The 16,029-nt window shown below is 42.9% G+C and overlaps 1 protein-coding gene across 1 annotated transcript; it reads right to left on the bottom strand.

The window, feature by feature from the left end:
- Positions 1 to 2,607: 2,607 nt before the first annotated feature.
- LOC311118276 (uncharacterized protein) lies at positions 2,608 to 6,815 on the bottom strand. The gene is made up of 2 exons (XM_084193106.1): positions 6,588 to 6,815; positions 2,608 to 4,697 (listed from the first exon to the last, which is right to left on the bottom strand). Exons 1-2 carry the CDS (start codon positions 6,688 to 6,690, stop codon positions 3,442 to 3,444), a joined length of 1,359 nt encoding a protein of 452 aa, XP_084049232.1. The 5' UTR covers positions 6,691 to 6,815; the 3' UTR covers positions 2,608 to 3,441.
- Between the last annotated feature and the right edge of the window lie 9,214 nt (positions 6,816 to 16,029).

The raw sequence follows: 16,029 nt of genomic DNA, 5'->3' as shown, positions 1-16,029 counted from the left end.
GCTAACATTCTAGAACACTCCCTTTGATTTTGAATTTTAGGACCCCTTTAGTTATAAAAATATATATTTAAAAATGAATTTGGCCTTTACTACTATATCCAATAGAAACCCATTCATAAATGATCCAAAAAAAGACTAATGGTGAAAACTGATCATCACATCATCTCTATCTGATACATTCAGTACAATGGAGTATTTTATTAGGATCCCCAGCGGCTACTCTTCCTGGGGTCCAAACAGGAAACACAAAAAATACATCAAATACATCATCAAGCACTACATTTACAATTTAGTCATGTTGCAGATGCTCCCATCCAGAGAGACCCACAGCTAGTGCATTCATCTTATGATAGCCAGGAGAGACAACATAGTGGCTACTAAAAACTCCTTATGAAGCAGGAACCCAGGGAGAAACATAGAGAGGAACCAGGCTCAAAGGGGTGGCCAGTCCTCTTCTGGCTGTACCAGGTGACATATGTTTACATATCAGTAGGCTGTACAATACAAAAGGGAGGAACCATAGAGAGGAACCAGGCTCAAAGGGGTGGCCAGTCCTCTTCTGGCTGTACCAGGTGACATATGTTTACATATCAGTAGGCTGTACAATACAAAAGGGGGGGGGGGACTATTCTAAAAGTTGGTAAGAGTCGAAAGCTAAAAAGGGGCAAAAGTCGTGAAAATTATGAGCCATATCATCCTCAACAGTAAACACAGGTTCTTAGAAATGTTTTCACATTTATTAAAAACAATAATACCTTATTCACATACGGTTGAAGTCAGAAGTTTACATACACCTTAGCCAAATACATTTAAACTCAGTTTTTCACAATTCCTGACATTTAATCCTAGTAAAAATTCCCTGTCTTAGGTCAGTTAGGATCACCACTTTATTTTAAGAATGTGAAATGTCAGAATAATAGTAGAGACAATGATTTATTTCAGCTTTTATTTATTTCATCACATTCGCAGTGGGTCAGAAGTTTACATACACTCAATTAGTATTTGGTAGCATTGCCTTTAAATTGTTTAACTTGGGTCAAACGTGTCGGGTAGCCTTCCACAAGCTTCCCACAATAAGTTGGGTGAATTTTGGCCCATTCCTCCTGACAGGGCTGGTGTAACTGAGTCAGGTTTGTAGGCCTCCTTGCTCGCACACACTTTTTCAATTCTGCCCACAAATGTTCTATAGGATTGAGGTCAGGGCTTTGTGATGGCGACTCCAATACCTTGACTTTGTTGTCCTTAAGCCATTTTGCCACAACTTGGAAGTATGCTTGGGGTCATTGTCCATTTGGAAGAACCATTTGCGACCAAGCTTTAACTTCCTGACTGATGTCTTGAGATGTTGCTTCAATATATCCACATAATGTTCCTTCCTCATGATGCCATCTATTTTGTGAAGTGCACCAATCCCTCCTGCAGCAAAGCACCCCGACAGCATGATGCTGCCACCCCCGTGCTTCACGGTTGGGATGGTGTTCTTCTGCTTGCAAACATAACAATGGTCATTATGGCCAAACAGTTCTATTTTTGTTTCATCAGACCAGAGGACATTTCTCAAAAAAGTACGATCTTTGTCCCCATGTGCAATTGCAAACCGTAGTCTGGCTTTTTTATGGCGGTTTTGGAGCAGTGGCTTCTTCCTTGCTGATCGGCCTTTCAGGTTATGTCGATATAAGACTCATTTTACTGTGGATATAGACACTTTTGTACCCGTTTCCTCCAGCATCTTCACAAGGTCCTTTGCTGTTGTTCTGGGATTGATTTGCACCAAAGTACGTTCATCTCTAGGAGACAGAACGCATCTCCTTCCTGAGCGGTATGACGGCTGCGTGGTCCCATGGTGTTTATACTTGCGTACTATTGTTTGCACAGATGAACGTGGTACCTTCAGGTGTTTGGAAATTGCTCCCAAGGATGAATCAGACTTGTAGAGGTCTACAAAATTTATTCTGAGGTCTTGGCTGATTCCTTTTCATTTTCCCATGATGTCAAGCAAAAAGGCATTGAGTTTGAAGGTAGGCCTTGAAATAGATCCACAGGTACACCTCCTATTGACTCAAATTATGTAAATTAGCCTATCAGAAGCTTCTAAAGCCATGACATCATTTTCTGGAATTCTCCAAGCTGTTTAAAGGCACAGTCAACTTAGTGTATGTAAACGTTTGACCACTGGAATTGTGATACAGTGAATTATAAGTGAAATAATCTGGCTGTAAACAATTGTTGGAAAAATGACTTGTGTCATGCACAAAGTAGATGTCCTAACCGACTTGCCAAAACTATAGTTTGTTAAAAAGAAATTTGTGGAGTGGTTGAAAAACAAGTTTTAATGACTCCAACCTAAGTGTATGTAAACTTCCGACTTCAACTGAATATGGACAAGCAATGACAGAGCGGCATATACAGTAGAATATTATAGAATACAGTATATACATATATGGACAACCAATGACAGAGCGACATGGACTAAGATACAGTAGAATATTATAGAATACAGTATATACATATGAGATGTGTAAAATGCTTCACAACATCAGCTGAGCTAAAAGTTCCTGTTGTTATTTTTGTAATGTGCCATAAGGTTTATTTTTTTAAATGTTTTTTGGAATCTGGTTTTATTGCTAGTTTGAGTTACCTGGCAGAGAGTTCCATGTAGTCATGGCTCTATTTAATACTGTGTGTTTCCCAGCGTCTGTTCTGGACCTGGGGACTGTGAAGAAACCTCTTGCTGCATGTCTTGTGTTGTACCGATGAGTGTCCGAACTAGCTCATTCCCACAGAAAACTGCAGAGGAAAGCAGTACCACCCAGTCATCTATCAGACCTCACTGAGTGTATTCAACCCTAAGGGCAAATCCAAGGTCATCTCAATATCTTTACAGTAGAAGATAACAAAACACACCAAAACCGACAAGGTGCAACACTGATCATTAAAGTCAAGAGAGGCTAACATTCTATAACGTTCCCTTTCCTCTGCACAGTTCTCTCATAGAGAGAAACAATAGGATTACAATAGAGTGTTACTCTTTCTTAATGTTATCAAATTCACTGTTACCACTTCCTTTCTGAGGTGAGAATGAAGTGACTTTCATCTTAACTGGTCTGAGACAACTGATGAGGCTTTTCTCTTGTGTGTGTTCTCTGATGACCTTTTAGCTCAACTGATGTTTTATAACATTTTCGACAGTCAGAGCAGTATTAAGGCTTCTCTCCTGTGTGTATATGTTTGTGTTGTTTTAAGTTGCCCAATCGAGAGAAACTCGCCCCACAGTCAAAGCAGGAGTAAGGCTTCTCTCCTGTGTGTGTTCTCTGATGAACTTTTAGCTCAGCTGATGATTTAAAACATGTTCCACAGTCAGAGCATAAATAAGGCTTCTCTCCTGTGTGTGTTTCCTGATGAACTTTTAGCTCAGTTGATGTAGTAAAGCATTTGACACAGTCAGAGCAGGAATAAGGCTTCTCTCCTGTGTATACGTTCATGTCGTTTTAAGTTGCCCAGTAGAGAGAAACTCAGCCCACAGTCAGAGCAGGAGTAAGGCTTCTCTCCTGTGTGTGTTCTCTGATGACATATTAGCTCATATTTTGTTTTAAAAAAACATCCACAGTCAGAGCAGAAATAAGGCTTCTCTCCTGTATGTATAAGTTCATGTCTTTTTAATTCCCCCAGTCGAGAGAAACACTTTCCACAGTCAGAGCAGGCGTAAGGCTTCTCTCCTGTGTGTATACGTTCATGTATTTTTAAATCCGCCAGTCGAGAGAAACTCTTTCCACAGTCAGAGCAGGAGAAAGGCTTCTCTCCTGTGTGTATACGTTCATGTCGTTTTAAGTGGCCCAGATGAGAGAAACTCACCCCACAGTCAGAGCAGAAGTAAGGCTTCTCTCCTGTGTGTGTTCTCTGATGACATTTTAGATTAGTTGATGTTGTAAAGCATTTTACACAGTCAGAGCATGAGTAGGGCTTTTCCCCTGTGTGTATACGTTCATGTTGTTTTAAGTCACCCAGTTGAGAGAAACTCTTTCCACAGTCAGAGCAGAAGTAAGGCTTCTCTCCTGTGTGTGTTCTCTGATGAACTTTTAGTTCAGCTGATGATATAAAACCTTTTCCACAGTCAGAGCAGAAATAAGGCTTCTCTCCTGTATGTATACGTTCATGTTGTTTTAAGTGGCCCAGTTGAGAGAAACTCTTTCCACAGTAAGAGCAGGAGTAAGGCTTCTCGCCTGTGTGTGTTCTCTGGTGAACTTTTAGTTCAGCTGATGATTTAAAACATTTTCCACAGTCAGAGCAGAAATAACGCTTCTCTCCTGTATGTATAAGTTCATGTATTTTTAAGACCTCCAGTCGAGAGAAACATTTTCCACAGTCAGAGCAGGAGTAAGGCTTCTCTCCTGTGTGTATAAGTTCATGTTGTTTTAAGTTGCCCAGTCGAGAGAAACTCACCCCACAGTCAGAGCAGAAGTAAGGCTTCTCTCCTGTGTGTGTTCTCTGATGACGTTTTAGCTTAGTTGATGTTGTGAAATTCTTCCCACAGTCAGTGCAGAAATACAGATTCTCTCCTGTGTGTATTTGTAGGTGCATTTTTAACTTTGATAGAATTGGGAAAATCTCCTCACAATGTGGGCAGTGGTGAGACCTCTTAGCTCTGTGATCTTCCTGCTGTTGCTCTCTGGATGTAGAGAATGTCTCAACCTGGTCTCCTGTGTGAACAACATCAGAAGAACCAGTCAGTTGGTGTAATATACAGTACCAGTCATAAGTTGACACACCTACTAATTCAAGGGTTTTTCTTTATTTTTTACTATTTTCTACCTTGTAGAATAATAGTGAAGACATCTAAACTATAAAATAACACATATGGAATCATGTAGTAACCAAAAAAAGTGTTAACCAAATCAAAATATGTTATATTTTAGATTCTTCAAAGTAGCTACCCTTTTTCCTTGACAGCTTTCCACACTCTTGGCATTCTCTCAATCAACTTCACCTGGAATGCTTTTCCTACAGTCTTGATAGAGTTCCCACATATGCTGAGCACTTGTTGGCTGCTTTTCCTTCACTCTGTGGTCCAACTCATCGCAAATCATCTGAATTGGGTTGAGGTCAGATGATTGTGGAGGCCAGGTCATCTGATGCAGCACTCCATCACTCTCCTTCTTGGTCAAATAGCCATTACATAGCCTGTAGGTGTGTTGGGTCATTGTCCCACTAAGCGCAAACCAGATGGGATGGCGTATCACTGCAGAATGATGTGGTAGCCATGCTGGTTAAGTGTGCCTTGAATTCTAAAAATATCACAGACAGTGTCACCAGCAAAGCACCCCCACACATCCTCCTCCATGCTTCACTGTGGGAACTACACATGCAGAGTTCATCCGTTCACCTACTCTGTGTCTCACAAAGACACGGCTGTTGAAACCAAAAATCTAACATTTGGACTCATCAGACCAATGGACAGATTTCCACCAGTCTAATGTCCATTGCTCATGTTTCTTTGCCCAAGTAAGTCTCTTCTTATTATTGGTGTCCTTCAGTAGTGGTTTCTTTTCAGCAATTCAACCTTGAAGGCCTGATTCACACGGTCTCCTCTGAATAGTTGATGTTGAGATGTGTCTGTTACTTGAACTATGAATCATTTATTTGGGCTGCAATTTCTGAGGCTGGTAACTCTAATGAACTTATCCTCTGCAGCAGAGGTAACTTGGTCTTCCTTTCCTGTGGCGGTCCTCGTGAGAGGCTGTTTCATTATAGCGCTTGATGGTTTTTTCGACAGCCCTTGAATAAACTTGAAAAGTTCTTGAAATTTTCCAGATTGACTGACCTTCATGTCTTAAAGTAATAATGGACTGTCGTTTCTCTTTGATTATTTGAGCTGTTCTAGCCATAATATGGACTTGGTCTTTTACCAAATAGGGCAATCTTCTGTATACCACCCCTACCTTGTCACAAAACACCTAATTGGATCAAATGCATTAAGAATGAAAGAAATTGCACAAATGAACTTTTGATAAGGCATTCCAGGTGACTACCTCATGAAGATGGTTGAGAGAATACCAAGAGTGTGCAAAGCTGTAATCAAGGCAAAGGGTGGCTACTTAGAAGAACTTAAAGTATAAAATATATTTTGATATGTTTAACACTTTTTTGGTTACTAAACGATTCCATATGTGTTGTTGAATAGCTTTGATGTCTTCACTACTATTACACAATGTAGGATGTAGGAAATAGTCAAAATAAAGATAAACCCTTGAATGAGTAGGTGTGTCCAAACCTTTTGACTGGTAATGTACATGTCAATCACATTTATTTTTTGAAGCCCTTTTTACATCCGCAAAGTCACAAAGTGCTTTACAGAAACACTTCCTAAAATCACGAAAGATCAAGCAATGCAGATTTTGAAGCACAGCGGCTACTAAAAACTCAGTATAAAGCAGGAACCTAGGGAGAAACATAGAGAGGAACCAGTCCTCTTCTGGCTGTACTGGGTGGCGCAGCATCTCAATGCCCTCATGAAACAGTTCAACTGCAACTTTTCATGCACAGTGAGAAGTTTGAACAAACAAACTTAGTTAGATAGAACCTGCTCTTACCATGAGAAACATATTTCCCAATCTTCTCCTCCTCTTCTTCATCTTTAATGTTGACATTCAGCTCCAGTGTTTGACTGCAGTCTTCCAGCTTCACTGATGCCATCTCTGGATCCTGCAGTGCAAACTGGGCTCCACTGTCACAATCAGGACCCACTGACTGTAGGTTTGGACTTAGTGTGGAAGGAGAGGGGCAGGCTGGGTTTGTCCTCACTGTTGATGTTACCAGCCTCATCCCTGAGTTGGCAAGTAGTAATAAAGAGAAACGGAAACAAAAGTTATTGTCTTGACAATTCAGGCACATTCTTTATTCTCTAAAAATATTTTGTATTTTTCAATCATCTAATTCAGTGTTTGACTGAAAAAGTACTAATTTTGGGTGCCGGAACTGTATATAATTCGGTGCAGGAGCCCCACAATACCTTTGAGCTAATATTCTATAAGAGGAACATGAGCTCAAGCAGTAGACATTTCAGGTGCTGATATTCAGCTCTGTTGAGCTTCTGTCCAAGTCAAACACTGATCTCATTTTAATAGATCAGGTAGCTAAGAATTGACAACAAATAATTAACATTACAAAGTACACACTACACAATGTACAGTTGAAGACGGAAGTGTACATACACATTAGCCAAATACATTTAAACTCAGTATTACACATTTCCTGACATGTAATCTTAGTAAAAATTCCCAGTCTTACGTCAGTTAGGATCACCACTTTATTTTAAGAATGTGAAATTTCAGAATAATAGTAGAGATAATGATTTATTTCAGCTTTTATTTCCTTCATCAGATTCCCAGTGGGTCAGATGTTTACATACACTCAATTAGTATTTGGTAGCATTGCCTTTAAATTGTTTAACTTGGGTCAAACGTGTCGGGTAGCCTTCCACAAGCTTCCCACAATAAGTTGGGTGAATTTTGGCCCATTCCTCCTGACAGAGCTGGTGTTACTGAGTCAGGTTTGTAGGCCTCCTTGCTCGCACACGCTTTTTCAGTTCTGCCCACACATTTTCTATAGGATTGAGGTCAGGGCTTTGTGATGGCCACTCCAATACCTTGACTTGTTGTCCTTAAGCCATTTTGCCACAACTTTGGATGTATGCTTGGGATCGTTGTCCATTTGGAAGACCTATTTGCGACCAAGCTTTATCTTCCTGACTGATATCTTGAGATGTTGCTTCAATATATCCACATCATTTTCCTTCCTCATGATGCCATCTATTTTGTGAAGTGCACCAGTCTCTCCTGCAGCAAAGCACCCCCACAGCATGATGCTGCCACCCCTGTGCTTCGCGGTTGGCATGGAGTTCTTCGGCTTGCAAGCATCCCCCTTTTTCCTCCAAACGTAACGATGGTCATTATGGCCAAACAGTTATATTTTTGTTTCATCAGACCAGAGGACATTTCTCCAAAAAGTACGATATTTGTCCCCATGTGCAGTTGCAAACCATAGTCTGGCTTTTTTATGGCGGTTTTGGAGCAGTTGCTTCTTCCTTGCTGAGTGGCCTTTCAGGTTATGTCGATATAGGACACGGTTTACTGTGGATATAAATACTTTTGTACCTGTTTCCTCCAGCATCTTCACAAGGTTCTTTGCTGTTGTTCTGGGATTGATTTGCACTTTTCGCACCAAAGTACGTTCATCTCTAGGAGACAGAACGCGTCTCCTTCCTGAGCGGTATGACGGCTGTGTGGTCCCATGGTGTTTATACTTGCATACTACTGTTTGTACAGATGAACGTGGTACCTTCAGGCATTTGAAAATTGCTCCCAAGGATGAACCAGACTTGGAGGTCTACCATTTTTTTCCTGAGGTCTTGGCTGATTTATTTAGATTTTCCCATGATGTCAAGCAAAGAGGCACTGAGTTTGAAGGTAGGCCTTGAAATTCATCCAAATGTACATTTTACATTTTAGTCATTTAGCAGACGCTCTTATCCAGAGCGACTTACAGGAGCAATTAGGGTTAAGTGCCTTGCTCAAGGGCACATCGGCAGATTTTTCACCTAGTCGGCTCGGGGATTAGAACCAGCGACCTTTCGGTTACTGGCACAACGCTCTTAACCACTAAGCTACCTGCCGCCCTCCAATTGACTCAACCACACCTCCAATTGACTCAAATGATGTCAATTAGAATATCAGAAGCTTCTAAAGCCATGACATCATTTTCTGGAATTTTCCAAGCTGTTTAAAGGCACAGTCAACTTAGTGAATGTAAACTTCTGACCCACTGGAATTGTGATACAGTGAATTATAAGTGAAATAATCTGTCTGTAAACAATTGTTGGAAAAATTACTTGTCATTACTTGCCAAAACTATAGTTTGTTAACAAGAACTTTGTGGAGTGGTTGAAAAACGAGTTTTAATGACTAAACTTCCGACTTCAACTGAGATATATATATATATATACACACACACACACACACACACACACACACACACACACACACACACACACACACACACACCACCAAGACTCTTCCTAGAGCTGGCCGCCTGGCCAAAGTGAGCAATCGGGGGTGAAGGACGTTAGTCAAGAAGGTGACCAAGGACGTTAGTCAAGATGGTCACTCTGACAGAGCTCCAGAGTTCCTCGGTAGAGATAGGAGAAACTTCCAAAAGGACAACCATCTCTGCAGCACTCCACCAATCAGGCCATTATGGTAGAGTGGCCAGACGGAAGCCACTCCTCAGTAATTTTATTTAACCTGGTAAGCCAGTTGAGAACAAGTTCTCATTTACAACTGCGACCTGGCCAAGATAAAGCAAAGCAGTGCGATAAAAATAACAACACAGAGTTACATACGGGGTAAACAAAACATAGTCAAAAATACAACAGAAAATATATATATATACAGTGTGTGCAAATGTAGTAAGTTATGGAGATAAGGCAATAAATAGGCCATAGTGCAAAATAGTTACAATTTCGTATTAACACTGGAATGATAGATGTGCAAAAGATGATGTGCAATTAGAGATACTGGGGTGCAAATGTGCAAAATAAATAACAATATGGGGATGAGGTAGTTGGGTGGGCTAATTTCAGAATGGCTGTGTACAGGTGCAGTGATCGGTAAGCTGTTCTGACAACTGACGCTTAAAGTTAGTGAGGGAGATAAGAGTCTCCAGCTTCAGAGATTTTTGCAGGTCGTTCCAGTCATTGGCTGCAGAGAACTGGAAGGAATGGCGGCCAAAGGAGGTGTTGGCTTTGGGGATGACCAGTGAGATATACCTGCTGGAGCGCAGACTACGGGTGGGTGTTGCTATTGTGACCAGTGAACTAAGATAAGATGGGGATTTGCCTAGCAGTGATTTATAGATGACCTGGAGCCAGTGGGTTTGGCGACTAATATGTAGTGAGGGCAAGCCAACAAGAGCGTACAGGTCAATGTTGGGTAGTATATGGGGCTTTGGTGACAAAACGGATGACAATGTGATAGACTACATCCAATTTGCTGAGTAGAGTGTTGGAGGCTATTTTGTAAATGACATCGCCGAAGTCAAGGATCGGTAGGATAGTCAGTTTTACGAGGGCATGTTTAGCAGCATGAGTGAAGGAGGCTTTGTTGCGAAATAGAAAGCTGATTCTAGATCTAACTTTTGATTGGAGATGCTTAATGTGAGTCTGGAAGGATAGTTTACAGTCTAACCAGACACCTAGGTATTTGTAGTAGTCCACATACTCTAGGTCAGACCCGCTGAGAGTAGTGATTCTAGTCGGGTGGGCGGGTGCAAGCAGCGTTCGGTTGAAGAGCATGCATTTAGTATTACTAGTGTTTAAGAGCAGTTGGAGGCTACGGAAGGAGTGTTGTATGGCGTTGAAGCTCGTTTGGAGGTTTGTTAACACAGTGTCCAATTAAGGGCCAGATGTATACAAAATGGTGTCGTCCGCATAGAGGTGGATCCGAGCGTCACCAGCAGCAAGAGCGACATCATTGATATACACAGAGAATAGAGTCGGCCCGAGAATTGAACCCTGTGACACCCCCATAGAGACGGCCAGAGGTCCAGACAACAGGCCCTCCGATTTGACACATTGAACTCTATCTGAGAAGTAGTTGGTGAAGCAGGCGAAGCAGTCATTAGAGAAACCAAGGCTATTTAGTCTGCCAATAAGAATGCGGTGGTTGACAGAGTCGAAAGCCTTGGCCAGGTTGATGAAGATGGCTGCGCAGTACTGTCTTATCTATCGCGGTTATAATATCGTTTAGGATCTTGAGCGTGGCTGATGTGCACCCATGACCAGCTCGGAAACCGGATTGCATAGCGGAGAAGGTACGGTGGGATTCGAAATGGACGGTGATCTGTTTGTTAACTTGGCTTTCAAATACTTTTGAAAGGCAGGGCAGGATGAATATAGGTCTAACAGTCTGGATCTAGAGTGTCACCCCCTTTGAAGAGGGGGATGACCGCGGCAGCTGTCCAATCTCTGGGGATCTCAGACGTTACGAAAGAGAGGTTGAACAGGCTAGTAATAGGGGTTGTGACAATTTTGGCGGCTAATTTTAGAAAGGGTCCAGATTGTCTAGCCCAGCTGATTTGTAGGGGTCCAGATTTTTCAGCTCTTTCAGAACATCAGCTGTCTGAATTTGTGTGAAGGGGGGCATGTTGCAGCGGAGGGTGCAGAGTTGGTGGCCGGGGTAGTGGTAGCCAGATGGAAAGCATGGCCAGCCGTAGCAAAATGCTTGTTGAAATTCTCGACTATTGTAGATTTATCTGTGGTGACAGTGTTTCCTAGTCTCAGTGCAGTGGGCAGTTGGGAGGAGATGCTCTTATTTTCCATGGACTTTACAGTGTCCCAAAACTTTTTGGAGTTAGTGCTACAGGATGGACATTTCTGTTTGAAAAAGCTAGCCTTTGCTTTCCTAACTGATTGTGTATATTGGTTCCTGACTACCCTAAAAAGTTGCATATCGCGGGGGCTGTTCGATGCTAATGCAGCACGCCACAGGATGTTTTTGTGCTAGTCAAGGGCAGTCAAGTCTGAGGATAAATAAGCATGCCCCATTCAAAAAATTAAGATTGAGAGGAAAGCACTTTTAAAGAACAACCAGGCATCCTCTACTGACGGAATGAGGTCAATATCCATCCAGGATACCCGGGCCAGGTCAATTAGAAAGGCCTGCTCGCTGAAGTGTTTTAGGGAGCGTTTGACAGTGATGAGGAGTGGTCGTTTGACCGCGGACCCATTACGGACGCAGGCAATAATCGCTGAGATTCTGGTTGAAGACAGCGGAGGTCTATTTAGAGGGTATATTTGTCAGGATGATATCTATGAGGGTGCCCATGTTTACAGATTTGGGGTTGTACCTGGTAGGTTCGTTGATAATTTGTGTGAGATTAAGGGCATCTAGTTTAGATTGTAGGTTGGCCGGGGTGTTAAGCATATCCCAGTTAGGTCACCAAGCAGTACGAACTCTGAGGATAGATGGGGGGCGATCAGTTCACATATGGTGTCCAGGGCACAGCTCTGGGCTGAGGGGGGTCTGTAGCAAGCGGCAACAGTGGGAGACTTATTTCTGGAAAGGTTGATTTTTAGAAGTAGAAGCTCAAACTGTTTGGGCACAGACCTGGATAGTACAATAGAGCTCTGCAGGCTCTCTCTACAGTAGATTGCAACCCCACCCCCTTTGGCAGTTCTATCGAGACGGAAAATGTTGTAGTTGGAGATGGACATTTCTGGTGGCCTTCCTAAGCCAGGATTCAGACACTGCTAGAACATCAGGGTTGGCGGAGTGTGCTAACGCAGTGAATAACTCAAACTTAGGAAGGAGGCTTTGGATGTTAACGTGCAAGAAGCCAAGGCTTTTACGGTTACAGAAGTCAACAAATGATAACGCCTGGGGAGTAGGAGTGATACTGGGGGCTACAGGGCCTGGGTTAACCTCTACATCACCAGAGGAACAGAGGAGGAGTAGAATAAGAATACGGCTAAAGCCTTTAAGTACTGGTCTTCTAGTGCGTTGAGTACAGAGGAAAAAAAGGGGCAGATTTCCGTGCGTTGTAGAATAGATTCAGGGCATTATGTACAGACAAGGATATGGAAGGATATGAGTACAGTGGAGGTAAATCTAAACGTTGGGTAACGATGAAAGAGATAGCATCACTGGAGGCACCGATTGAGTCGGTCTCCGCGTGTATGGGGGGTGGGACAAAGGAGCTATCTAAAGGTAGGTTGAGCTGGGCTGGGGGATCTACAGTGAAATAGTACAATAAGAAATAACCGAAACAGCAATAAGCAAAGCATATTGACATGGGAGAGAGGCATAAAGCAATCACAGGTGTTATTCGAGAGAGCTAAGGCAACAGCTGGTAATGGCGACAAAGTTTGGGCTGAGGCTAAACATAAACAGGATGCGGTACCGTATAAAGGAACAGTCCAGCAGGCATCAGCTGTATAGCTGAGTTATCATAAGGTCCGGTGAACAGCAATAGGAGAGTTCGGAGGTAGTTCGGAGGCTGCTATAGCACTGGCGAGCAAGAGGCCATGGCTAGCGTGTGCTAGCGGGCCAGGGCTAGCAGATGGGTCTTCGTGGTCGACGTCGTAACGGGAAGCCTGCTGTAACCACATCAGACGATTTCGTCGGCAGACCAGTCGTGTTGGATCGGCGGGGCTCTGTGTCAACACTAGGAGGTCCCGTCCGGTTGACAGAGAGGTAGATAGCCGGGCGATGGGCCTGGCTTTAGGCTAGCTCAAGGCTGATTACCCACAACAACGTCCATTTGGTTGCAGCTAGCTGCGATGATCTGGTGTTAAAAGTCCAGCGATTCAGTGATTCAGGCAGAAAAACCGATGTTCTGGGTCGATAACACGCTGTGCAGACAGTGCAGACTGGCTGATAATAGTCCAGGCTAGAGCTGGCTGGTAGGTAGTGCAGGCCACAGACAATGGTGAAAAAACGCTGATGGTGGCTAATAGCAAGTAGCTAGTTAGCTGGCTACTCCCGTCCGGTAGACAGAGAGGTAGATAGCTGGGATATGGGCCTGGCTCGAGGCTAGCTCACGGCTAACTGGTGCTTGCTTCTGGGGCAGTGGTGATCAGCCAAACAGCAACATCCAATCAGTTGCGGCTAGCTAGTTGCGATCCGGTGTTAATGTCCAGTGAATCAGTTATTCCGGAAGTAGAATCCGATGTTATGGGTGAAAACCGCTAACGATGGCTAATAGCAAGTAGCTAGTTAGCTGGCTAGCTAGTTTCAACTGGAGATTCCAGATAAAAGGTAAGTCAATAATAGAATCCGTTCCACATTGAGTGAGGCGGGTTGCAGGAAAGTATATGTTGTAGAAGGATGAAAAGTGTGATAGGAAAATATGTACGAAAAATACAAAAAATACAAAAAAACTGCTATTTACATAGACACACAACAAAGAACGCGACCGCACTGCTACGCCATCTTGGAATAGTAAAGGGCACATGACAGCCCACTTGGAGTTTGCCAAAAGGCACCTCAAGACTCTCAGACCATGAGAAGGAAGATTCTCTGGTCTGATGAAACCAATATTGAACTCTTTGGCCTGAATCCCAAGCATCACATCTGGAGGAAACCTGGCACCATCCCTACGGTGAAGCGTGGTGGTGTCAGCATCATGCTGTGGGGATGTTTTTCAGCGGCAGGGACTAGGACACTAGTCAAGATCGAGGGAAAGATGAACGGAGCAAAGTACAGAGAGATCCTTGATGAAACCTGCTCCAGAATGCTCAGGACCTCAGACTGGGGCGAAGGTTCACCTTCCAACAGGACAACTACCCTAAGCACACAGCCAAGACAACGCAGGAGTGGCTTTGGGACAAGTCTCTGAACGTCCTTGAGTGACCCAGCCAGAGCCCGGACTTCAACCCGATCTAACATCTCCGGAGAGACCAGAAAATAGATGTGCAGCGACGCTCTCCATCCAATCTGACAGAGATTGAGAGGATCTGCAGAGAAGAATGGGAGAAACTCTCCAAATACAGGTGTGCCAAGCTTGTAGCATCATACCAAATAAGACTCAAGGCTGTAATCGCTGCCAAAGGTGCTTAAACAAAGTACTGAGTAAAGGGTCTGAATACTTATGTAAATGTGATATTTCCGTATTTTTGTATTATATTTGGTTAAAAAATGTTAGCAACAATTGATAAAAACACGTTTTTGCTTTGTCATTATGGGGTATTGTGTGTAGATTAATGTGGGAAACAAACAACTTAATCTATTTTAGAATAAGGCTGTAACATACCTAAATGTGGAAAAAGTAAAGGGGTCTGAATAATTTCCCAATGAACTGTATATACAATGGGGAGAACAAGTATTTGATACACTGCCGATTTTGCAGGTTTTCCTACTTACAAAGCATTCAGAGGTCTGTAATTTTTATCATATGTACACTTCAACTGTGAGAGACGGAATCTAAAACAACAATCCAGAAAATCACATTGTATGATTTTTAAGTAATTAATTAGCATTTTATTGCATGACATAAGTATTTGATACATCAGAAAAGCATAACTTAATATTTGGTACAGAAACCTTTGTTTGCAATTACAGAGATCATACGTTTCCTGTAGGTCTTGACCAGGTTTGCACACACTGCAGCAGGGATTTTGGCCCACTCCTCCATACAGACCATCTCCAGAACCTTCAGGTTTCGGGGCTGTCGCTGGGCAATACGGACTTTCAGCTCCCTCCAAAGATTTTCTATTGGGTTCAGGTCTGGAGACTGGCTAGGCCACTCCAGGACCTTGAGATGCTTCTTACGGAGCCACTCCTTAGTTGCCCTGGCTGTGTGTTTCGGGTCGTTGTCATGCTGGAAGACCCAGCCACGACCCATCTTCAATGGTCTTACTGAGGGAAGGAGGTTGTTGGCCAAGATCTCGCGATACATGGCCCCATCCATCCTCCCCTCAATAGGGTACAGTCGTCCTGTCCCCTTTGCAGAAAAGCATCCCCAAAGTATGATGTTTCCACCTCCATGCTTCACGGTTAGGATGGTGTTCTTGGGGTTGTACTCATCCTTCTTCTTCCTCCAAACATGGCGAGTGGATTTTAGACCAAAAAGGTCTACAATTTTATCCCTGATGTCCTTACACAGCTCTCTGGTCTTGGCCATTGTGGAGAGGTTGGAGTCTGTTTGATTGAGTGTGTGGACAGGTGTCTTTTATACAGGTAACGAGTTCAAACAGGTGCAGTTAATACAGGTAATGAGTGGAGAACAGGAGGGCTTCTTAAAGAAAAACGAACAGGTCTGTGAGAGCCAGAATTCTTACTGGTTGGTAGGTGATCAAATACTCATGTCATGCAATAAAATGCAAATGAATTACTTAAAAATCATAAAATGTGATTTTCTGGATTTTTGTTTTAGATTCCGTCTCTCACAGTTGAAGTGTACCTATGATAAAAATTACAGACCTCTACATGCTTTGTAAGTAGGAAAACCTGCAAAATCGGCAGTGTATCAAATACTTGT

The sequence above is a fragment of the Coregonus lavaretus genome (assembly GCF_964263955.1).
Source record: "Coregonus lavaretus genome assembly, contig: HAP1_SCAFFOLD_48, whole genome shotgun sequence".
Taxonomy (NCBI): Eukaryota; Metazoa; Chordata; class Actinopteri; order Salmoniformes; family Salmonidae; genus Coregonus; species Coregonus lavaretus.
Note: the sequence above shows the minus strand (reverse complement) of the source record. Positions and strands in the feature narration are given on the sequence as shown.

Excerpts from the sequence above, each read along its gene's own strand:
- LOC311118276 (XM_084193106.1), bottom strand. The coding sequence starts at position 6,690 with ATGGCATCAGTGAAGCTGGAAGACTGCAGTCAAACACTGGAGCTGAAT. Across the intron at positions 4,698-6,587 it reads TGGGAAATATGTTTCTCATG|GAGACCAGGTTGAGACATTC; the intron begins GTAAGAGCAGGT and ends TTGTTCACACAG.